Source organism: Cervus canadensis, chromosome 19 (genome assembly GCF_019320065.1).
Source record: "Cervus canadensis isolate Bull #8, Minnesota chromosome 19, ASM1932006v1, whole genome shotgun sequence".
Taxonomy (NCBI): Eukaryota; Metazoa; Chordata; class Mammalia; order Artiodactyla; family Cervidae; genus Cervus; species Cervus canadensis.
The window spans coordinates 24,532,805-24,558,676 of NC_057404.1; the positions used below are offsets into that span (position 1 = coordinate 24,532,805).

At 38.9% G+C, this 25,872-nt stretch overlaps 1 protein-coding gene across 5 annotated transcripts in view; it reads left to right on the forward strand.

The window, feature by feature from the left end:
- Positions 1-25,232, forward strand: part of KCNIP4 (potassium voltage-gated channel interacting protein 4) — a 1,241,727-nt gene extending 1,216,495 nt beyond the window's left edge. For all 5 annotated transcript variants that reach the window (XM_043438745.1, XM_043438750.1, XM_043438749.1 and 2 more), the window contains 6 exons: positions 3,468-3,537; positions 11,547-11,617; positions 19,521-19,628; positions 21,466-21,570; positions 22,232-22,294; positions 23,758-25,232. In XM_043438745.1, coding sequence (XP_043294680.1) covers positions 3,468-3,537; positions 11,547-11,617; positions 19,521-19,628; positions 21,466-21,570; positions 22,232-22,294; positions 23,758-23,805 — 465 coding nt within the window. In that variant the 3' untranslated portion in view covers positions 23,806-25,232. The remainder of the gene's footprint in view (positions 1-3,467; positions 3,538-11,546; positions 11,618-19,520; positions 19,629-21,465; positions 21,571-22,231; positions 22,295-23,757) is intronic.
- The last annotated feature ends 640 nt before the right edge of the window (positions 25,233-25,872 follow it).

The following is a 25,872-nucleotide window of genomic DNA, read 5'->3' on the forward strand; positions in this document are numbered from 1 at the left end:
TCACTCTTTCCACTGTTTCCCCCATCTATTTGCCATGAAATGATGGGATCAGATGTCATGATCTTAGTTTTCACTCCTGGATTATTTTTATCATCTTATTTATTGTTTTTTACCTTTCTTCTTCCAACTGGATGCAGGTCTCATGAAGACAAGATGTTTAACTTATTATTACTGCTGCCTAATTTCTTAGAAAAGTTCCTAGAATAATAGACCTACAGTGTGTATGGGCTAAAGCTGTAAATCAATATAATAAATAAAAGATGAAAAAAGACAAATTAGCTTGCTGAGTCTTACCACCCTAGAACTTGACCAGGAGTTTTCAGTTGGCAGAGAAAGGATTTCGTCTGACCCAGACATATGATTAAACATAAAGCAAACACATATGAGACTGTCAATTTCTGCATTTCAATTCACATTATAAGATATATGTATCAAATGCATCTAGAGACTAAAGACAGCTGACAAGTTTGCTAACTGCAGGTATCCAATCACTTCCCATCTTTGTCTCTTGCTAGAGTCATTTGAACTCTGAGGCAAGTGCCTAGTTTTAACCTTGCATATATTCACCACCTGATGGCAGACAGCCATCTATTTGCTCTCTCCTCACTATCTGCAGCAGATGGCTCAGAGATAAATAGCCAATAAATCACAATTTCCATGCATGAGAGGGTCTAACTACAAAGTGCTTATTTGCTCTTAAAATTGCCAACTAGATAAAGTCATTTAGTCAAAACTTTTGAGTGATGAACTATATACACACCATCTTCTTTCCTCTTGGAGTTGTAACTCTTGATTGTTCATTTATTTATGTACTAGTCAGGATTTTCCAGAGAAACAAAGCCAATAGATGTGTATATATACTGAAAGTTATTTATTTAAACAATTGGCTCATATGATTGTGAAGGCTTAGCCAGTCCAGAATCTGATGGAAGAGGGAGACAAGCTAGAGATTCAGGAACTCAGGAAGGAATTGCAGTTCAAGTTCAAAGGCAATCTGGTGTATAACCAAGAAAAACCAGTGTTGCCTATCAGGTCCCAAGACAAAAATTCTCTTTTGCCCTGGAGAGATTAGCCTTTTGTTCTATTCAGGTCTACAAATGATTAGGTAAGCCCTACTCATATGCTTCCCTGGTGGCTCAGAGGGTAAAGCATCTGCCTGCAATGCGGGAGACTTGGGTTTGATGCCTGGGTCGGGAAGATTCCCTGGAGAGGGAAATGGCAACCCACTCCAGTATTCTTGCCTGGAGAATCCCATGGACAAAGGAGCCTGGTGGGCTACAGTACATGGGCTCGCAAAGAGTTGGACACGACTGAGTGATTCACTTCACTTCACTTCACTCATATGAAGTGCTTCACTTCACTCATATGCTGGAGGGTAATTTCTTTTACTTAAAATCCACCAATTTAAATGTACATCTCATTCAAAAACACCCTTATAGAAAGATCCAGAATAATGTTTGACCAAATAACTGGGCATCATGGCCCAGATAAATTGACATATAAAAGTAAACATCATAATTTGCTTGCTTGGGTTTCTTTGTTGTTGTTTTTTTTTCCTAATTTGTTTCTGGCTGTCTTTCCTTTGCTGCAATTCTCTTAGGTCCTCAGGGTCATTATTTCCACGAGGCTTATTTGATACAAAACCTTGTGACAATCTGGAAAGTTTCAAGCTCACATTCCAGCTCTTCCACTGGATCTCTGAGTAACAAGGCACTTGACCACAGAACCTAGTTCCTTTTCAGTGAATGGAGATGTCTATGCCATTATAATAATCGAATGGGAAAAATACACATTGACAAGCCTGTAAACACAAGCTTCACATTGGCAACTACTATTTGAAGCTATGTTAATGTATCAAAGGTACAATCTTTCAGACAAACAAAGAAGAAAATAGAAAATTCCTCATGTGAAGCATGTGACAGTCGTGAGTAACTGAGTTATTAGAAAAAGGAAACATCAAATTAATACATCAAGTTTATTCATGTGGGGACAATGATTTTAAGAGTTAAGAGTTTTTAAAGACCACAAATGATTTTTGAAGATCCCAGAAATAGCCTCAAATTTAAAGTACACAGAATATCCATGTCTAACGTCAGGGGAATTAGCATACCTCTGATTCTCCCCCAGTGAGTCTTGGAGATGCTGGTAGCCTGGGGGGTTCTGTGAGAACTGAAGTGAGGGAACTTACGGAAAATGGGCCTGTTCCTGAAAAGCTACTCAGAAGGACCCGACAGAACTTATCACTTCCCCACCTTCGGTGTATAGTTAGCATCCCACGTGTGGTTTGATGTCAAATTACTTTGTGATTGTCAGTCTTCACTGTTCCAGGGATCTCTCCCGTTCAGATTCCTGACCAGATTGTTTTTGAAACTCCAAAGAGTGAAAGCATTTTTTTGCCCTTACATCAACGTCAAGTCCCCTTGATTAGTCCTCACCTCAGCACAAAGGCAGACCTTATATGGATCATTGGGCTGCCCTGGTGACGCAGACAGTAAAGAATCTGCCTGCGATACAGGAGACTGGATTCTATCCCTGGGTTGGGAAGATCCCCTGGAGAAGGGGATGGCTACCCACTCCAGTGTTCTTGCCTGGAAAATTCCATGGACAGAGGAGCCTGGTGGGCCACAGTCCATGGGGTCACAAAGAGATGGACATGACGAGGCAACTAACACTTTCACTTTCACTTTGGATGACATTTTAGGTTTCAGCTCCTTTTATAGAAAATTTCAATTTCAGAGGGGGTACCTTTGCTCTCTGGCCCCATCAAGTCAATAATCCAACATCAGTGGTGTTCCTGCTGTCAGTATCCATCAGTCTTAAATAACTCCAACCACGGGACAAAGGTGGGAATTCGTTACATTCAGGCCTCCTCCTTTTACACCTCTTCTTCAGAACCTAAAAAAATCTTGGGGTCTTTCCTTACTCAAGTGACTTATTTCTGCTCTTGTTATCATGCAGTCCGGAGCAATCTGTTAACAGAAGTTAGTAGTTATTCCTGCTGGAGGCTTGTGGGGCCACCTTAGACCCAAGAGAGCACACCATTTTCACACTAAACTAAAGATGATGTGTGTCCAGCACATCTGCAGAGGACATGACATGAAGTCCAGTCAAGACCACATCAGAAACCTCTTGCAGTGTTCTCTCTGAATGAAAAGCAAATGTCCTCCTACCCATTGATAACATATATACATGTTCTTAAAAGACAACGTGTGCTTTTTAATGTGTCAGACAAGCTGTGATGCTGATACTATGCAAAGGTTTTTACATCAGCAACTTTCTTTCATCCTATGAGAACTGGAACAAAGAGAAGTTTATAGTGCACTTTTATTCTTTTTGTGATAATGGATGGATGGATGGATAACTTTCTTGGTTCAGCTCTGCACAGTAGACAGTTCGACTTCAAAATGTGCATAAAAATCCGTTTTATGAACACTTTGCTCATATCGCTTCTCTCCCACTTCCTCTAGGAATGTCCCAGCGGGGTTGTTAATGAAGATACCTTCAAAGAGATTTACTCGCAGTTCTTTCCACAGGGAGGTAGGTACAAATGTGAACCAGTGAACGTACTTTCAGCTAGAATTATGCTTGCAGTCTTGAGTTTGCTTTAATCTTTCATGGCATGGCTCTACAGTTTTCATCTTTACATCCAAAAATTAATACACAGCATGCTGCACATGTGATTCTCAATACATCATAAATGTGAGTTACTTACAAATTATCAAATATCTGAGAGTTCACTCTTCAGCTGAATACAAGTAGTATTATCGAGTGCCTGTTGCCACATCCCTCAAATGCATGGCGCTTTCTGACTATGATGGATGGGTCCTGAAAGCCGCAAAGCTTTTCACATGCATTACAACATCTCATTCTCCCAACTTTCAAAATTAGAAAGTATAATTATCCTCAATTTTTTTGGATCTGAAATCTGGGGCTTAGAGAAGCTAACTGTTTTGCTCAGGGTCATACATCCACTAAAATGGCAGATCTAGGTTAGAATCCCCTGTGGCTCAAATGATAATCTGCCTACAGTGCAGGAGACTCGGGTTTGACCCCTGAGTCAGGAAGATCCTCTAGAGAAAGGAATGGCTACCCACTCGCGTATTCTTGCCTGGAGAATCCCGTGGACAGATGAGCCTGGCGGGCTATCGTCCATAGCATTGCAAAGCGTCAGACATGACTGAGCAACTAACTACTACTAGGTTAGAACCCAGATGTTCCTGGAGTCTTATCTAGGCTCTCTGCTGCTCCTTTCTGCTCTTCCTCTCTCTTTCAGGAACTCTTCACTATCATCCCTCCCCCCCGCATCTAAGAAAATCAGTACCACTCTAGACATTATTTTAACTGGGAAGAAAACAAAGAGAGCATAATGACAATGTGTACCTATCAGAGAAGAGTGAAGAGCTACATTTGCCAGTGGAACTTGCAGCCTCCCCTTTGCTCACTCGGCAGGATGCTCAGCTCCAGCTTGTCCCGCCACCTTGCCTGTTTCCAGCCGTGTGTTGGGTGCCGATGACGCCAGGGGAGAGAGCCGACCCCAAAGAATGGTAGAGCCTCGTGCTGCGTGTGGGCAGCGCCAGCATGAAAAGTAAACATGAAGACGGGAGTTAGCAGCATAATATTATGAGAACACAATATAGGCACAATTAGACCAGCTGAATGACAGGGAGGACATAAAAAAGAATCGGTCCAGATAAACCGAACCTGAGCTGAAGGAGCCGCCATTCATCAAGCATCTAATACAGGTCAGGCCCTGGCCTGTGTTACCCATCACCTCCCAACAACCCTAGCTCCGATTCTCCCTTCCATACACGTGGAAACCAGGGTGCACAGAAATCCATCCATTTCCCAGCCATCATTTTTTACTTCTTTCCCACTTAAAAGATTCACTGTCATCTGATGCCCAAATAACTGCAGTGTTCTCCCAGGTAGTCTCTCTGATCCCACGCCTCTTTTTTACTCCCCCACCACGGTTAATTCTCACATGTGCCAGAGTTATCCTGGTAAAATGTAGGTTGCGTCACTGCTTTGCCCAGAATCTTCCACCCACTCAGAGCAAAAGCCACAGTCACTGTCTCCTGATCTCTCTCTGCCTCGTCCTTCACCGACCCTCCCTTTTGCTCACCTCATTCCAGCCTCCCTGGCCTCTTGCCCTTCCTCCAGCACACCAGTCCTTTTGTTGTTTCTGAGCATTTTTTTCATTATTATTTAAAAAAAATTTTGACTGCACTGCACCAGCATATGGGATCTTATTCCCCACCCCCTCCAGAGATCAAACCCGTACCCCCAGCAGTGGAAGGGCAGAGCCCTAACCACTGGACCACCAGGGAAGTCCTGCCTCTGGGCCTTTGAATTCATTTTTCTCTCTGTCTGGAATCCCCCTTCTCCTAAACATCCATCTCAATACCTCATCACCTCTGCTTTCATTCAAATGCCACCTTCTCTGTGAGGCTTCCTCTGGTCACCCTGGCTTAAACCTCAACCCCTTAAACATCCCCCATGCCGTTTTCCTGCTTTAGCTTTCTCTTTAGTTCTCAAGAGCATCTAATAATGTATAATTTATTTATTTTTTGTTGTTGTTTACTGTCTCTTTTTCCACTAGAATGTCATCTCCAAGGGAACGGAATTTTTTTTCTGTTTTGCTCACTGCTATATCCACAGGTCATGGAATACCGAGGGACAAATAGTCATACTAATACTGCAAAAAAGAGTGAATGTGTGGATAAGTGAATGACATCGACCTCATCATGGGGTGATACCTGCAAAGGCATTTTTAATGGATACAACACTTGAATATTAATTATTTCATACAAAAACTCGATTCACTTTTGGCTTTATGTATTTTGGTAGGTTAAAGACAATTTTGTGCATGGATTATCAAAATAGAAATTCTCCCTTAAGATGGACTTTTCAAAGAATTAAATAAATATTCTGAGAAAACAAGTAGTGACCCATTATTACATGAATTTGCATATGTCATGGGTGACAACTCCCCCCAGCCCATCTTGTTACCAACCATCCACAGACTGATATTGGGTCTGATGGCAGGCTTGTAATGTGTCTGTTGTCTGCATTAATAATGAATTTAGAATATCATTTGTTTAATACATATTTCTAAATTATTAAAAACCATGGAATTTTTTAAAAGAATGATGTTTGCTATAAACTGTCTGCTGATGTATTTATAGGCATTAATATCAAAGCCCTTAGCACAAATGGAAATCTTTTAGCTATTTTTTTATTATCTCAAATGAAAGTTATTACATACTACAAATTGGATACAACTTCACATTAAAAATGTATCTGTATCTGAAAAATAACATTTCAACATTAGAGAATGTCTACTTAAGCATAGTCATTTGCAAGGGAATCTTGTTACAAAGTCCAAAGGGATTTGTGGAAAAATCACTTTTGCACTCTTAAAAATCCTTTGAATATTCATGTTAATTGAATGCATAAATCTAAAAGCATCCAGCATTACTGAAGAAAATGAAATATTTTAAAGAATGATGACTTGCAATTTTAAAAATTAATATCATGCATGCAAATTGTATCTTGCAGTGCCCCTAGAAAAAAGAAAATGTCCTAAGAAAGAATGTATTCTCTGGTGGCAGTCAAATCCCTGTTAGGACATCCTCACACTTGTGTGAAGTCGTTTATTTAGTCTGATGGCCTGAAAGCAACAGATGTCTCTCATTAGGAGTCGTAGCAATGATGGGACCATAAATCACAATGTCTCACCATTTCCTCCAGAAAGAGACTTTGTCTTATTGCCAGAATCTCCTGCAGTTTATACTGTGTCAGGCTCTTGAGTTTTCTCTACGGCTTAGCAGGATGGTTTACCAAGCACAACTTGTTTGGAGCTCTGGATATCAGCACAGCTGAACTGAACAGAGGCTTCCTGTTTGTAGGGGATAAAGTATGTCTCCTATAAAACAAGCCAAGAGGAAACCGCATTACCTATATCATTGCAGCAATGTTTTCCAATGCCTCCTACAGGGAAGCCTTAGCTTAGAAGCTCTTAAGGCATTTTTAAAGCTCATGAAACTTACAGTCTCCTGGTTTACCCCTGCTTGTGTTGTAGGAATTTTGCACTTACTTTGACTATATGAGGCACCTGATCAACAGTTATTGAAGGAATGAGTTTCAGTCAGAAGAATCTAAACAAGTATTTATTGAACATCCATGTGTAAGGCACTTGAGGCATTTAGATGAGTTTTATGGACATAAAGATTTAAGTACTTTTTCCCAAATGACTGCATCCACTGAATACACTTCTATTTCTAGGAATTTTCAGGGTGCTTTATAGAGGACATAGTGAACAGAAACTACCATTCATGTAGGAAGTGAACCCTCCTTACTGCAGTCACAGTGCCTTGAATTGTATATCCAAATGCATTGAACTAATTCTGTATCGTATGAATGAATTCAGGTGGGAGTAGGGGATGGTGGTGGGAAGAAAGAAATCAACCAGATTGATTTTAACCCGCAGACACGGAACATGATAACCAAGTGCATTTGTTCAAATATTCTGAAATATATATATCAGTGGCCTTTCCAACCAAGGGATTAGTTGATATTATCACTGTGGTCTGGGCATAGTTGAGTTAAAGGCACTAGACTAAGTCAAGAGTCCTGAGTTTATGGATAGACTTTGCCAGCGCCAAGATGTGTGACTTAAACAGTTTATTTCTCTGGGCCTCAGGTTGTTCATTTACCAAATGTGAAACAGAAGAATCCTCAAGTTTTCTTTCTAGTCTAACATTCTTTCTTTTATTTTTGGTGGGGGGGCTGTGCCACATGACTTCCAGGGTCTTCATTTCCCGCAGGGATTGAACCCAGCCCCTCAGCAGTGAAAGCGTGAAATCCTATCCAGTGGACCACCAGGGAATTCCCTAATATCCTTTATTTATAAGAGTAAGTGTTGAAATGTCTTGATTTCATCACTGACTCTACCATTGGCTAACTAGCTGACCATAGCTACTATCCCTAACATTACCTACACCCATTTTCCACTTTTGTTAAATGTAGATAAATAGCTAAATGGTATGGAAGATCACTTCCTAGTCTAAGACTCCATAAATTTTGTCCCCATCTGTAAAATTTCAACATTTAAATTTCAGCTTCATAAGTAAAAGTATGAGAAACTGAACAAAGTCAGCATATGAAATTCAGTAACTGTTTTCATTGTTTGGAAGGAGTTGCGGTCAGAGGAGACATGTCAGGTCATACAGGAAGAACAAAGACCATTGTTAGATATTTTGAACCCCAAACTGTACTGAAATCTAGACTCCAGAATGCCAGTTACTCATCCTTTTAGCAGATGTTTACTGAGTATTTAAGAAGAGCATAGTCAGATGAAATCAGACTGAGATCCTTTTGTGGACAGTTTCCTTTTTCTCTGCAGAATCCATTTCTATGCCCAGCAGACACTTCCAATGCCTTAGCTCTTTCCTCTCACCCCATTAAAGCTAGCAGCATCATTCTCCTTCTTTAAAAACTTTCACTATCTTCAGATGCCTGCTGAAGAAATTCAAGCTTTGTCAGAACCTCAATGCTTTTCATGACATAATGATACTAGTCTTCACTGAGCATGAAGTGTTAGTCACACAGTTGTGTCTGACTCCTTGCGACCCCATGGACTGTAGCTCGCAAATGTATCTCCATTTCAGCCCATGGAATTCTCCAGGCAAGAATACAAGAATGAGTAGCTATTCCCTCCTCTGGGGGGTCTTCTTGACCCAGGGATTGAATTTGTGTCTCCTGCATTACAGGTAGATTCTTTACCATCTGAGTCACCAGGGAAAACTGAAGCGTGAAGTTCCATTAAATTAGTTCAGACCCTTTCACAATAGAGATTTCATATACACACATGCACACACACACACACACACACACACACACACACAAAATAGGAACTTTTTCAGATGGAATATATTCAATCTGTAAAAACAAAGATCACGTTTATTTGAGGTGGTTCAAGTGAGAGTGACTAGTCTATGAAAGAATAACAATGATAACTGATATTTAGTGAACATTTAACATTTGCCTAAGACTGTTCTAAGGACTTGAATGTAGTATCTCATTTAATGTCTTCATGACAACTCTATGGCGTACACATTGTTATCATTGTGTAGGTGAGGAAACTGAGTTACAGAGAGGTTAAACAATTTGCCATGGCCACATGATTAATAGTTGGTTGAGCTGAGATTCAAATTTGGGCCATCTGAGAGATGATACCATCTCTCCGCCTGGTATCTCCTATCTAGGCTGGAAAACTGGCTTCACTTCCAGGAAACTTGCCAAGATACATTTAGAGGAATAGGATGCCCTCTGAACCACATTAGGGCAAACCCTGAGAGTGTGGGTCCCATAGATCAAGGTTTAAACCAAACAACCCCATCTGAAAAGAATGGTAATTATTATATGCCTATGTTATCTTGGCGTTTTAAATTTTTAAAAGTTGCCAGTATTGTTTGTTCTGAGCCTTATATTCATGGTGAGTTCTGCTTGCTAAGGTAAAGGCACTTACCCTGACTATATAAAGTAACAAAATATCTGCTTAATGAGCTCATTTAAAATAGGCAAAATCCCTTTTTTTTACCCCAAAGATAAGTATAACATTCCATCTATCAACTCATATCTCCATAGGGCACTAAATAGTTCCAGAAGTCTAAGTAAAATATTGCTGAGAGCAGAACATGTTCGTAAATTAAAAAAAAAAAAATAGCCTGACAATTCTTGATAATTCTAATGGAACTTCCCAACAATTGCACTAAATTGATTGCAATTAAAATCCTGGCTCCACACCCAAAAGGGTTTCTCCCTGCAACCCGTCAACACCAGATGGACATCCACTCTACTTAGAGTCCTTTCACGTACTACTTAGGTCCAGTTGTGGTGTCTGTTTGGTTCATTGAAAACATATTAATTCATCTGTTTAAAGATAAGTGGCTCCTCATATATTTTGGAGAAGGAAATGGCAACCCATTCCAATATTCTTGCCTGGAGAATCCCATGGACAGAGGAGCCTGGCAGGCTACAGTCCATGGGGTCACAAGAATTGGACGTGACTTAGCGACTAAACCACCATATCAAATTTAAAGGTAAGAGATGAAACACAATGTCACCATTATTTTGAGAAATTGAGTGTATGGTTTACCTCATGAAATACATGGCCTTCAAGAGAGTTAACCAGCAGGGCGAAGCAGTCAGGAAAAACAATGCCCACAAAAGCCATGGATGCCTGCAAGTTAGGAGAGGAGTCTGCACAACTTCTGATCTCCTTTATCTGGAGAGAGCAATTCTCTACTGCTTCTATGGCTTAGTCTGTTGACAGCCTTCAAAAAGCAATTCATAAAGTAAAAGGCGAACAGAAGTTTTGTTAAATCCCAATAAAAATAAAGGATAAAAGTTATAAAATAGAAATAGATGCGATTTTAAACAAAAGATAAAAGGCTAGAGCCAATGATCTAAAAGGTTACTATTTTTTAATATAAAAAAGGTTAAGATAAAAGGCTAGAACCCATGAGATGAAACATTTAAAATAATCACATAAATTTGATCAAGGGTCAAGCACAGAGGGACTTAAAAATGAAAATTGTGCACTAAGGAAAGAAAACAATAAAATATATATATATAATACATTTCAAATAAAAGGGAGAAAGTTCAGAGATTAGGGAGACAAAGGAAAAAAGGGAAGAGGAAGGAAAGAAAATTAGAGGGAAATAACATACTAGAAGCATACTCAGAGGAAGTGCTGGATTTCAGAGAACTTCAGTGTCCTTAGGCATCGTGTGACCCTAGGACAAGCAGTCTACCATTGCCCAGAGCCTCAATCCCACCCAGGACCCAGGCAAAGAAAGAGCACCCCACTGCTTGCAACTGGGAAACTTTAGGACCACACAATCCATTTAAACATGGCCACAGACACTTCCTAAATCACTCGTTTCTACTTCATCAGGCAACCTTACTGGCTATGGGCTAGCATGGCATTCTGGTCAGAAAGACTTAAGTGACATTTCACTCTACTGCTAATGGACTATGTAGCTTTGGGCAAGTTTTTCAACTTCTCTGAATCCCAGTATCCTTATCTGGGTTGTAAAATGATGAACTAATAATTATACCACCAGTAATAGCAATTCATCTGTGTCTCATTATTAGTATTTTCTTATTTCACTTCTTTTAGAGATAGTCCCTGCCAAGCACTAATCAATGTCGATATTTGTCTCGCTTAAGCCTCACACCCACCTAAGGTAACATTACTCATCCCAGTGTCAGTAGCATCACCCAAGACTCCTGTGTATTCTGAGAAATTCCATCCAGAAACTTGGAGAGCTTCTGTCACCATTGGTCTCTATAGGTAACTCACGCCTATAAACCTCAGATTACAACCCTCTACTGAGAGAGGACGGGCTGCTAGGAAGAAAGCAAAGAAACCACAAGTCAACGTATATTCTCCTGAGTAAAAGAGGCTTGGACATGCTATCTAAGTCTTTTGTAGGATATTGAAATGCTAACTTACCATTATTTTATTTCCAACATTTCAGACTCTACAACATATGCGCATTTTCTGTTCAATGCATTTGATACGGACCACAATGGAGCAGTAAGTTTTGAGGTAAGTCTTAGGGGTTTTGTGTGTGTGTGTGTTTTTAATAATGCTTTGACTTTGGATACACTGAAAGGGATTTAGTGCTGTTAGGATGAAAATTTGAGTTTGGTGGTAAAATTTTTTTTTTTTGCTTTTTGAGCCTTTTATTTCTTTATTATTGTTGTGTTAAGAATACTCAACAAGAGTGAACACCTTTGTCTTGCTCCTAATACTAGAGAAAAAGTTTTCCATTTTCTCCACTGAGTGTGATGTTAGCTGTGGCCTTTTCATATATTGCCTTTGTTGAGGTGAGTGAGTGATAGTTGCTCAGTCATGCCTGACTCTTTGCAACCCCATGGACTATAGCCTGTCAGGCTCCTCTGTTCATGGAATTCTCCAGGCAAGATTACTGAAGTGGGTTGCCATTTCCTTCTCCATACTTTCCTTCTATTTCCAGTTTGTTGGCAGTATACATCTTGAAAGGGTATTGAACTTGTCAAACGTTTTTTCTGCATCTATTGAGATGATAAGATGTGTATCCTTAATTCTGTCAATATGGAATATTATATTACTTGATTTTTATGTATTGATTCACCTTTCCATCCCCAGGGATAAATTCTACTTTGTCATGGAGTATGATCATTGTAATGTGCTCTTGGATTTGGTTTACTAGTGTTTTGTTGAGGATTTTTGCATCTGTGCGTATCAGGAATATTGGCCTGTAATTTTCTTTTGATTTTTTGTCTGGCTTTGGCACCAGGGTAAGGCTGGCCTAATTTGGAAGTGTTTCTTCCACATCAGTTTTTTGGAACAGTTTGAAAAGGGTTGGTGTTAGTTCTTTAAATATTTGGCAGAATTCACCAGTGAAGCCATCTGCTGCTAGGCTTGTCTCTTTGGGGATGTCTGTGATTACTGAATCAATCTCCTAGTTATATATCTGTTCATACTTTCTATTTCTTCATGATTCAGTCTTGGTAAGCTACCTAGGAATTTTATTAATAGCTCTTTTAAATATCCTTTTATTTAAAAACTGGTAATCTGGTAAGTATATGTTTCTGGAAGTTCTGTGAGCTGCTCTAGCAAATTACTTGAAGCCAAGTAAAGGTTTGTTGGAAACTCCAATCTGTGGCCCATTGGTCAGAAGCATGGGTGACAACCTATAGTGCAGTAGCATCTGAAGTTGGGGGCCAGGAAGGGGTTGTCATGTAGAATCTGGCTCTATCTCCAGGAAGAAAGTATCAGAAGTCAGTTGAATTGTAAGACATCTGGTGTTGGAGATTACTTGATTACATCTGGTGTTGGAGTGAGGAAATCCCCACTCACACACTGGAATTGTGTGCAGAATTGTTAATATGTGTCATGGGAACCAGACAATTTAGAAGGTATGCATTTTTTAAAATTGGGAAGAGTGCATCTTGCACATGAACAGAAATTTCAGTGAGTGTCAGAATAAAGGAAAGCAGATGATGGTGTGGAATCAACAGGGAAGGGTACTAGTGGGCTGTATCAGAGAAGCCCGCCCATGGACCTGAGCAACTCGGTCTGAAGGACAAGCAGAAGCTGCTAAAAAGGATAAGGGCTCAGGATGGGGAGCAGGGGGGAGTGAGGCAGAGGCCTGGAAATGAAGAGAAAACATTTAAGTCACCTAGAAGATGAAACGCAAAAGAGGGAGAGTGACAGGAAAGCTGGGTAAGGAGGCCAAGGGCAGATCTCCACACATCTGAGGCAGGATGCCAAGGAGGCTGAACTGCAGGAGGTGAGGAGCAAGATAAGAATTGAAGAATTTTCAGCAGGGAAGTTAAGGTATGTTCCTAGAAACAAAAAGTCCAATTAGCAGCTCTTTATCCCCAGAGTTCAGACAGGGGCTGATGTTAGCTGGATCTACAGTGAAGGCATTGGAGAGAAGGAGGTGACAAGCTCAGGAGGTATAAAAATTAAATTGGCACACTAACATCTCAACACTTTGAGGCGCCAGGATGACAAAAGGGGGCACAAACTCCTGAGAGGTCATTCAGTCCGTGGCCCTGGGGCAGAGTGAGCAGTGTACCTCCTCACACACTAGATGCTCACACAGGTTGAACGCTACTGAAATGATGATTCTGGGCCAGGAAACTCCGTGAGTCATCTCACAACGTAACCAAGAAAAATCACTGACTAAATAAGAGGAGACGCTGGCAGCGGCTCAGTAAAGGTGTGGGCCAAGAAGCCAGCAGTGGTCCATGGGTTGACCCCGATGCGACAACAGCAATTAGTGAAGACGACGTGAGTCTATCATAGGTACCCGTCCGCTGTCACATGTCTTCCACTTTGGCAGCCGATGATCACCAGTGTTTGCTGCACTTTACCAACAAGATTAATTCTGGCACGGCCTTAGATTAGCCATAACATAGAAATCAAACGTTCCAGTTCACCTAATAAAATCTTTCATAGCTAGGGTAGGAGTAAGGCAAAGACTGCTAGTGATTTCATTACTTAAAATTACTTACATATTAGAAATGTACCATCAATTACTCATAGCACATTGTATCCAATTTCACATGTAAATTTAGTCTGGTGTTAATGATATGAGACCATGCCTAATGTTGCTATTATAATATTTATGTAATATTCATCATAGTAATTGTGATGAATGCTGATGATAATTTGGGAAATTAGTTGTAATGACTATATACTATAAGCATGTTGGTAAAAAATGTCTTTTTAGAGACAAACTAATGGATGAATTAATAAATGTTAAATCAAAATCAAATTTAAAACTAGGCTATTGTAGTTATTTTTCTAAATTGAATAGCTACGTGAAAAGTCTCTAGAAAGCAGAAATGATTAAGAAATGAACATATTTTGACTAGCAGTAGATCCTAGGAGGTACAGCGGAAACAATCCTGATGCCAGATAAAGGGAAATGGAAGTTTTCTACTTAATTTGCTTAAGCCCAAAGGGTGGAGTGTATAAGACAGGAGGGGCCCTGAAGCCAGATATGACTGGAGCTAAAAATCCCTTTGCCATCAAGTGGTTGAGACCCTGTGAGATCCTCTGAGCCTTAGTGTTCCTTTCTGTGAAACACCAGCAAACAAAGCTACTTCACAGGATAATAGGATGACAAAGTGATGTCACTGAAGGGCTTGGCTGAGTGCCTGGCGCCAAATATGCGCTCAATATTTATTAGATATTAACCACAGCAGGTACTACAAAGGAAATTTTTTCCAGTGAAGCCAGTTAAGAATGACATTGGTCATTTTATTACTCAGTGTTCTTACAACGAACACATTTAAGCACGGACCAGATGATCACTCTGTCTGCAATGCTGTGAGAAATAGTTCTGCATCTGATTATAAAACAAGCACTTATTTTGTGTCAGTCACTGTACTAAGTATGTGAAAATAACATTAAAAATAGTATTAATAATACCTACATACAATAAGACTAGCTGACGTGTTTAGCACTCTTTCTGAGTCAGGCATTATGATGAATGAATTACACACAGTAACTTAATCTTCATAGGTATGATTATTGTCATTTTAGCAAATTAGGAAAGAGATTCACAGAGAACTAAAGCAACCTGCCCAAGGTCACACAGCTAGAAAGTAGGAGAGTCAGGATTCAGACTCAAGCAGTCTGGCCCAGCATACATCTCTTAGCAATTGTGCTATCCTGCCAGTTCAGTTCAGTTCAGTCACTCAGTCGTGTCCTACTTTTTGAGACCCCCATGGACTGCAACACACCAGGCTTCCTTATCCATCACCAACTCCTGAAGCTTGCTCAAACTCGTGTCCATCAAGTCGGTGATGCCATCCAACCATCCCATCCTCTGTTATCCTCTTCTCCTCCTGCCTTCAATCTTTCTCAGTATCACGGTCTTTTCCAATGAGTCAGTTCTTTGCATCAGGTGGCCAAAGTATTGGAGTTTCAGCTTCAGCATCAGTCTTTCCAGTAAATATTCAGGACTGATTTCCTTTAGAATAGACTGCAGTCTATTCTTGCTGTCCAAGGGACTCTCAAGAGTCTTCTCCAACACCAAAGTTCAAAAGCATCAATTCTTTGGCATTCAGTTTTCTTTATAGTCCAACTCTCACATCCACACATGACTACCAGAAAAACCATAGCTTTGACCAGATGGACCTTTGTTGGCAAAGTAATGTCTCTGCTTTTTAACATGCTGTCTAGATTAGTCATAACTTTTTTTCCAAGGAGCAAGCATCTTTTAATTTCATGGCTGAAATCACCATCTGCAGTGATTTTGGAGCCCAAAAAAATAGTCTGTCACTGTTTCCATTGTTTCCCCACCTATTTGCCATGATGTGATGGAACCGGATGCCATGATCTTTGTTTTTTGAATGTTGAGTTTTAAGCCAACTTTTTCATGCTCCTCTTTCAACTTTCATCAAGAGGCGTTTTAGTTCCTCTTCACTTTCTGTCATAAGGGTGGTGTCATCTGCGCATCTGAGGTTATTGGTATTTCTCCCAGCAATCTTGATTCCAGCTTGTGCTTCATCCAGCCCGGCCAACGAGGCACATATAGATTCCCAGTCCCTCACCTGAATTCCTTACAGCCAGCTGAAATTGTCATTCAGAGTCTTGCAGATTTTAGACACACAACACTGTACAAATACTCTTTATTATTAATGTCTCCTGCAGGATCTGCAGTATGCTATAATCAACTGTGTAACATTTGTACAGTAAAACTATTTTTGTTCATTTGCTAAGATCTGTCTGACTCTTTGCAACCCCATGGACTGCAACACGCCAGCCATCTTCTGGAGCTTGCTCAAACTCATGTCCATTGAGTCAGTGGTACCATCCAACCATCTCATCCTCTGTCATCCCCTTCTCCTCCTCCCTTCAACCTTTCCCAGCATCAGGGTCTTTTCCAATGAGAAGACTCTCCGCATCAGGTGGCCAAAGTATTGGAGTGTCAACTCTGGCATCATTCCTTCCAATGAATTTTCGGGGTTTATTTCTTTTAGGTTTGACTGGTTAGATCTCCTTGCTGTCTCAACAATAAATGTAGCAGATAGTGCTACTGATCCAAAGTCCATGCATTCTGCTTTAAGATCACATGATCAGTCCATATTCCCAGCCTCTCCTCCTTCCCAGATAGGTGGGGCCAAGACTGAATTTCAAACAATGGGAGTGGTTGAAGTGGTGGAAGTGACCACAGCTCCTCTCTCTTCCCATCTGTGGAGACCGTGAGGTTACATATTTCAGTTTGCCTTGGAGCAAAGAATCCTGGATCTCTGTTATGACTGCACAGAACAGAACACCATCCTCATTCATATTTCACTGCATGTGAGTGATAAATAAGCTTATATTGTGTCAAGATACTATGACTTGGAAATATTAAAGTAGAATTAATGTCTTTTGATTACCGTGATTGATAACACATAATAGGTGATTAGTGATAGAGATAAACAGATAAATAGATGCTAGAATAGTTTCATGTTATTTCAGTTCAGATTTGGCATTAAATGAGTTCTGGCACCAAAATTCACCACCACCCCTATCTTCCCAATAAAGGTTCTTCTTTTTCAGTTTATAAAAAATATTGTTGGATGGGAGTGGTGAGTTGCAGATAAAACAAATAAAGGCCTGTATTACTTGCCACATGTTAGAGATGAGGAGTTCCAGACTTAAGAGATGTTAAGTGATTTGCCCAAAGTCATACAGTTAATGAGTGGCAGAACCAGAATTGAACCCTAGCTCTACCTAAGGCTCTAAAACTTACGGTGAATATGACATAAACAAAGAGACATGAAGTAAGAGGCTGACAAATTCTAGAATATAAAAACCAAAAGATGCCTACTCAACAGAAAATCAGTGTAATAAAAAGAAAGAAATGACAAACTGGGAAACAATATGTGAAGATATATTCCAGACCAGGGATGGTTTTACTAATATGTGAAGAGTTTCTATAAATCAAGACATTTCCAAAAACTGCTCAAATTTATTCACAGTAGAATGAATACAAATTTTAGTAACCTGAGACAGAAATATTAATCTACAAGACTGAGAAAGATCAGAACTGTGATCCATATAGTATTGACAAGCTATAATTTTCTTATGCATAGATTTTGAAAAGAGAATTGGAGGGGCAATTTGAAAATAAGTATATAACATTTATCAATGTTCAAATCTTTTGACCGAGAGGTTCCACCTCTAGGAACTGCAGATATACTTATTCAGTATATATATTATGTATATATAAAGTCACTCTGTAGCTTTCTTTATAATAAGACTGGAAATCTTTAATAATTCATCCATAGGATATTGGCTAAATAAATTATGGTTTATTCATATGTATGCAATGATGAAAAAGACAGGAATTATTTCCAAGTTTTATTGCTAAGTTTTTAAAAAACACACACACACACAAAGCAGCCTGTTACACTATCATTTTTGTAAAAGGAGAAGAAATAGATATTTAAATAAATATGCCTTATACTTGTATATGCATAAAAATTCTTCAAAAGTAAAAACAAAAGAAGGTACTAATGTCAGTTGGCTAGAGGAAAGAAATAGGGTGGATGGGGTCCAGAATTGGGAGGAAGATTTTGCATGAAACATCTTATATATTTTTACATTTTTAATTACATGAATGTCAGCCATCTTTAAAAAAAAATTATAAAGAAGTTGAGACAGGAAAACAAGTACAAAATGTGGGGATGTAAAAATGTAGAGCAAGACTACAACTTTGCCCAGAGTCCACTCCTGGAATTCCCTTCTGCTCTTTCATTCCTACTTGACAGCGGATTGTCAATTCCATGTGAACTCAGAATCCACCATATTGTGATGTTAACCCTGCCAACTGAGCAACAAGTATATATGAACTTGATAGAGTTAATCTGGATTGTCTGCAATTCAATCAAACCTGCCTAACCTTGAAGTTGACTGAGGGTTCCATTTACTTGACAAATACATAGCCACTGTCCTTGCCACACAGTTATAAGCAGCTTAATTCTTTTAATCCTCATAAAAAGTTTTGAGAAGTTAGATACGGTAATCTCCACTCATGAAAACTGAGATAAAAGGATGTCAAGTTGTCTGAGAGGACAGTTATCAGGTGATACAGCTGGAATCTGAATTCAGGCTGCCCGGCTTCTAGCTCTGTGCTCTTAGCCACTGCCCACAACTTGATTTCTAGGTAAAGACTTCACTTGGCCCATATCTTAAGGACAATCCACATCTCTTGTTAGCCAGTCTTATCCATGGGAAGTGTGTTATGTATGTGCTTGTATTTTAAAAGATACATTGTCATTAGATTCTTTTCAGTAAAAGATTATGCACTTGTAGTAGGAAGTAAGACCACTTAAACACTTGCTTATGGGTCTTGCTTTTGGGTGTCTATTTTGACACAATTTCTGATTGACTTAAGTCACAGTTTTCAATTAGAAAGTGAGAATGTTGGGCTTCCCTGGTGGCTCAGTGGTAAAGAATCCACCTGTCAATGCAGGAGACACAGGATCGATCCCTGGCCTGGGTAGATCCCATATGCCTTGGAGCAACTAAACCAGTGAGCCACAGCTATTGAGCCTGTGCTCCAGAGCCCAGGAACCGCAACTACTGAAGCCTCTGTGCCCTAGAGACACAACAAGAGAAGCCACCGCAATGAGAAGCCTGTGCGCTGTAACAAGGAGTAGGCCCACTTGCCACTAGCAGAGAAAAGCATGTGCAGCAAGGAAGACTCAGCACAAGGAAAATAAATACATAAATAAATATAATTACTTTTTAAAAAGTGAAATGTTAAACCTAAGGAGTGTTTGTGCTCACAAAGAATGCTGGGAAAAGATGATCAGGAATTCATGAACCATTTTGCTAAGTAAATGGTTCCAAATCCAGAGGTCTGAAAGCTTTAGTACCATTTGACAAAGAATTTTATTAGAGTTTGTTTTTATTTATAAATTCTATATCAAATTGTATTTTTATTTCTTTTTAGGATTTCATCAAGGGTCTTTCTATTTTGCTTCGGGGGACAGTACAAGAAAAACTCAACTGGGCGTTTAATTTGTACGACATAAATAAAGATGGCTACATCACTAAAGAAGTAAGAAATGCCTCACCAACACAGCTAGCCTTTGGACCATTTTCAATTTTTAACTTGAAATGCTAAATGATTGCAATTATCATTCTAAAATCACTTTTTTAGGAATCTAACATATTTTCTGTGGTGGTAGAGAAATATACTGATGAAAAATTTGGAATGGGTAGAAATAGCTTATTGTTAATCTCCAAAGTTATTATAAAACACAGAAGGATTACATATTGATTTCTAATAGCATTTTAATAAATACTATACATGGAATAAAGAGAGTGGTTGGAATGAGACTGGAAGAAAATATATCCAAACCATGTTAGAATATTTGGCCTATAACCTCTTTTTCTCCCATATAATATTGTCCACATGGGAACAGAGGCAATTTTAACATTGTGTGAATTATGTAGTGACCTGTATTATGTGGGAAGTGACCTAAGGCAATAGTAGGGTTTCAAATACATTTCCAGGTGGGCTAATCTAAGGAAAAAGGCTCACAGACCAAATTAGGATGTGCATATCAAATGGCTGATAACTAATTTAAAACACAATGAGATGTAAGTGGGGAAGGATGGGATAAGATAACAAATTGAGGATAGAGTGAAGGTAGGTTGAAGGACCGTATTACCTGAATCCTGGATGTGATTCAATGTCTACATGTTCTTTCTCTCACTAGCTTTCCCCAGAGTTGTGTTTTGAGCATGAGGCTCCTCAAATAGAAGGTCTCCTGGGACAAACATTGACTAGCTCTGTCGAAGATACAGGGACAAGTTCACCTGACCACAGTTATAATGTAACAATTAACCTGATCAATGTCCATGGGTTTTGTATTTGTTGAGCAGAGGACACATGGGCCAGAATGGATCTCACAAATGGGTGGCTGAATTAAGACCTCATGAGTATTAAGTATTCAGGTACATTGAGCATGTCTCCTGGATACTTACTGCCTCTTGTATGTTTGGTATACAACAAACATTTAGTAGTACTCAGATGTCTCCAGGATATTAGGTATCTCTTGGTCTTTTCTGTGTTTAACACAAACGTGCCGTTCTTACCACTTATATCTTACACATCTCATGAATGCTATATTAAACAATCTTCCACTCAAACCATAGGGGTTCACCTATGGTTTACAAACTACAAATTTTATCATTTAAAATGGAATTGAATACTGCCAAAAGTAGAAGTATATTACATGCTTAATCCAGATTCTTACGTGGAAACTTCGAAAAGAAGAAAACAAGTATGAACAATAAAACTGAATGTCTATGTCAACTAGATTTTTTTTTTCACTAAGACTGGAAATCACAAATCAAAAACTAGATTTGGTTTTAATAAAAATTAAAACGTCAAAGCATTTCCAGCATAATATTTTGACTAATCCACATATGACTTTAAAGTCACAATAGGAAAAACACATGGAAAACCCTAATAAGCTCTGAGACTTATCAGTTAGTTTTAGTATAATTCTCATGATGTGGAATATATTTTATCCTCAGTAAATGGAAATTGATAGTCAACATATAAAATATATAATAAACCTATAATGCAAAGATAGCCTGTGTGAAGTTGTATGGAAGTCCAAATATTACACCAGGGTGTTTTCTGATCATGTTAGATATACAGGAATTTACTTCATCTTGAAACCAAGATCAGACTTGATTCTTACATTCTGATTCTGCTATTTTTAAGGCATAAGGCTATTCCTCTGGGACAACCAAGATATTTAATGAAGAATCAACAAAAAATTAAAACTTTGAAACTGAGTAGGAATAACCTGTCAAGGCTTCTCAGAGTGGTTTCTTTTCACATCATTTGTGGCCTCACGTAACTGCCTTTTCCTTTTCAGGAAATGCTTGATATAATGAAAGCAATATATGATATGATGGGTAAATGTACATATCCTGTCCTCAAAGAAGATGCTCCCAGACAACATGTTGAAACATTTTTCCAGGTAGGAATGCAATAGAGAGGGAATGAAATTAAGAGCAAATTTCCTGATGTTTGCAAAGCATCATGACAATTCAAAAGAATGTAAAGGAAAATAATTTTTTATTGAAAGTGACAAAACTATAGAATATTTACCATTCAACTATGGAACAGTACCATTATTAATTTAGCAATTTTGGTTTTGAATTTATCATAATATTGATAATTCCACTTACTGAACTCATTCACCATATCCTCAACAGAACACTAAGATAAGCAAGCAATTGCCATGTCTCATATGTTTTGGGATGTTTGTTTTCATTCATTTCTCGTAAGACTCTATGAGGTTATTTATATCCTCATTAGCCCCATGTTACAGATGAGAAAATCAAAGTTCTATAAGTCAAATTGCCTGAACTCTATGGTAGCTGGAGGGTAGGGTTTTACTAGAACAGAGAGACTCTAGATCTGCACCACATTCTATTAAAAAGGCAACAGCCTAAAATCAGTCAGCCTCATATGAGTCTTATCACCAAGAAATTACTAGTTTGTGTTTTGAAGCAGTTTCTCCTCATAAAATAAGCAGCTGGGCTTTCTTTTCATCTGTTTCAGCTTGTTCAGTTTAGGGGTGAGGGTATTGAGGGGTATGTCTGAGTAAAGTTTTTTGTTCTGTAATTCCCTAACAGAAAATGGACAAAAACAAAGATGGAGTCGTTACCATAGATGAATTCATCGAAAGTTGTCAAAAAGTAAGTAATGATAGCAAAGGAACTATCCCTTTTGCTTTCTTAACAGCTGGACTGAGCACTATCAGCTGGCCACCACTGACTGAGCTAAGTGTAAAGGTCATATGCCTAAAATCATCGCTTCTACACAACTGAGATGCAACAAGCTTACCGCTGAAAACAATCACTGATTTACACATTCTGTTAGTCAACACACCCTGAGGCAGGCCATGAGGGAAGCCCTGGAGAGATGGTTGTACGAGTGTGTTTTTGCTCTTCAAATCCTTTGTAATATTCATCACTGAGGACAAAACATATGTGAGATTTGAATTGTTCTTTCCCCAGAACTAGAATATGATGTATATCTTGTCTATCATATCCTCCAGAGATTTAGGATTTCAGTATGGCCAACAGTGTGTCACTATATATCCAATCTCTAATATAAACACTGTTGCTTCAGTGTATGTGAACAAGATGTCTTTGGCTGAACAAAATAGTTCAGTCAAAAAATTAAACAGCAGAAAATCCTCCCTGAGAGAAAGTCCATGCAGTCCTCTACCATCTGGTGGCAGACACCTAGAATTATTTGACTTCCTATGTGGATAGAACAATTAAGAGTTTTAAAAATAATTTTGGAGACAAAAGTTTGCTGGTGTTTTACTCTTTCTCATTATTTTCAAATTGATATACTTTCCCTTTCCTGATGCCTACTTGTTTTTCAACTCATATTTCAATGTCATGGTCTCTCTTTATTAACTTGGTGACATCAATCTGCTAATGGAGGTGTTGTTTGGCTTCCAGAAGAGCATGTCATCAGTTCTGCTACCATTTTCCATTACTATAAATGGTCACAATCTCCAAGTACCCCATCATGCCCAGTCTGTCCCCTTAAGTTTCAAAGGAACAAACTAAACTGCAGATACTGGTCAATGGTTTCTTCCAAACAATCTTTTCCCTGGCATTGAGAGACCATTCATTTTTAAATGTTCCTAAAGGTCACGGAGATTTATCTCTAATAGACTGAGAAGAACAGCTGTAATTACTGCCAACCCATCTCCTAAATCCCAACTTCCAATCTTCATGAAGTGGACTCTTAGCTCACACACACACTCTGTCTCCTTCCATTTGTACAAGTCCCTGTGATTTGGCCTCTGATGACCAGATATGGCAGTTTGGATTGCTCACTTTGGATACGCTCTGTGCTACCTCTCCAGTTTCCGTACTGGCATTCCAATTGGAGAAATATCCTCTCTTAACACCAAGTCAGAGTTAAATAGGTCTTTAAAGCCTGGTGGACTCAGCAAAACATAAAACGGGTTCTCCACATATCAGCATGGAAAATGGATAGAAGCGTACTTACATTTGCAGACACAGTATTTGAACATTTGGCACAGGAGGTTGGTGGGGGTTGGTGATCCTTAGAGGCAAAATAGTGCACTTTCCTTTACAGATACGGTGAATTTAATGCCACTGTTTCTCCCTTACAGGACGAAAACATCATGCGCTCCATGCAGCTCTTTGAAAATGTGATTTAACTTGTCAAATACATCCTCAAACAGACAAACGTGAACGATTCTATCACACAAAGCTGGAGCTACCACTTTTAGCATAGATTTCTCAGCTTTACAATGAGGCATATTATGCAAACAAGCTTTGTTTTAATATAAAGCAACCCCCGAAAGATTTGAGTTTTCCATTTATAAATCTGCATCCTTTTCATAATGCCACTGAGTCCATGGGATGTTCTAAGTCATTTCATACCCTGTGAATATTCAAAAGGAGTAGAATCTGGCATATAGTTTTATTCATTCTTTAGCCATGTGATTATTGAAGCTTTCACATTATTGGTGATTTTAAAATATCAGTGTTTTTTGCTACTCATGTGTATGTATTCAGCCCCAGGATTTTAAATGGTTTTCTAAATACTAGCATCTGTACTTAATTTCCAGCTATTAGTTTCCATGTTTGAATACTGTAATTCCAGTTATACTTTAAGTAAACAAGATTACTATAATTGGAAAAATAAAAACAAACACACACACATAGTCCCAGTTTTTCTGGATTTGCTGCCTTCTGTTAAGACATTCATCTGGCATTTTTTATAACGTGAAACAAATTAGTTTATCACCAGATGTCAGCATATGCCTAATGGAGCTTATTTAATAAGCACTTCTCAATTTTTCATAATACATATTATAGCCAAGGCCTACATGATATATGTAATTTTGGATTTGTTCAATCCTATAAGTTGACTGTTTTCTGTCACTAAGCGGAAGTCCAAGAAGGTGTGAAACAAAGCAAGGATGTCCACAGGCTTATGAAAAGGGTCAGGACATCTGTCCTCTAGTCCATGGCAATGCTTAGCAAGTTCATTCTTAACCACATTCAAGGCCTATTCCATTCTGACTCCCTCCTGGCAACTTTACATTATGTGCCATTCAGGGACAAAGAAATCTTGGCTACCCCAATGCCTACTAGGTACAAACAGCAAGAATTCACTTTGAAAGCACCACTGATTCCATTATATTAAGCACTAGAATACCCAAATTTAGTAGAAAATGAATATAAATGCTAAGCAACTCCTCTGGATTGTATTATGATTTAGCTCATCATAAAACTCCAATTATTCAGATTATTTTTAATGACCTTAAGCCAAAACTGTAAAGCTGCCACAGTATTACTAAAGATACACATACCTTCCTTGTTTTGCAGAAATATCACCAAGATCAAGAGGCTAGAGTAGGCGGAAATTTGCAACTGTCTCTGCAACACTAAATCAGGTATCTATGCTGGTGTAGACATAGGATGTGGAAAGCTGCCCTACTATCACCAGTGTAGAGATTGAGAGTAGTACAATACATGTACACTGAACTTGGCCATCGCCTGTTTGTGTAAACTCAATGTGCACATTTTGTATTTCAAAAAGAAAAAATAAAAGCAAATAAAATGTTTATAGCTCTACCATGTTATAGGCCTTCATTTCAATAAATTTTATAATTACTAAACACATCAAGTTTTTCTTATGGGATTTTCTAAACTGTAGAGATCTTGGTCTCTGGGTGGTGCTAAAGTGCAAGGAAGAAGAGTCAGAGCAAGGCCAGTGGGCAGGCAGGCATGTGAACTGATGGGACCTGAGGGTGTGATGAGGGTAGAGACTTGAGGGAAGAACGGGTGAGGCAGGGGACTAGGAAGGACAGGAGATCTATGGGAGAAGGAACATTTCTGCAGTTACAACTCTTTAGAAGTTACTTAGCTTTTATTTTTTTATTTTTTATTTTTTGCATTTTATTTATTTCTTAATATAAATTTATTTATTTTAATTGGAAGCTAATTATTTTACAATATTGTAGTGCTTTTGCCATACATTGGCATGAATCCACCATGGGTGTACATGTGTTCCCCAAATTACATCTGAGAGATTGCACCTGAAATGAGAATTATTTACACAAAGAGATCACATCTGAGGGATGGAATAAAGAAAGGGTGAACATCCTTCTGGGATAGAATGTGAAACTGTGAACATGCTCAATCGTGTCCAACTCTGTGATCCCAAGACTGTTGCCTGCCAGGCTCCTCTGTCCATGGGACTCTCCAGGCAAGAA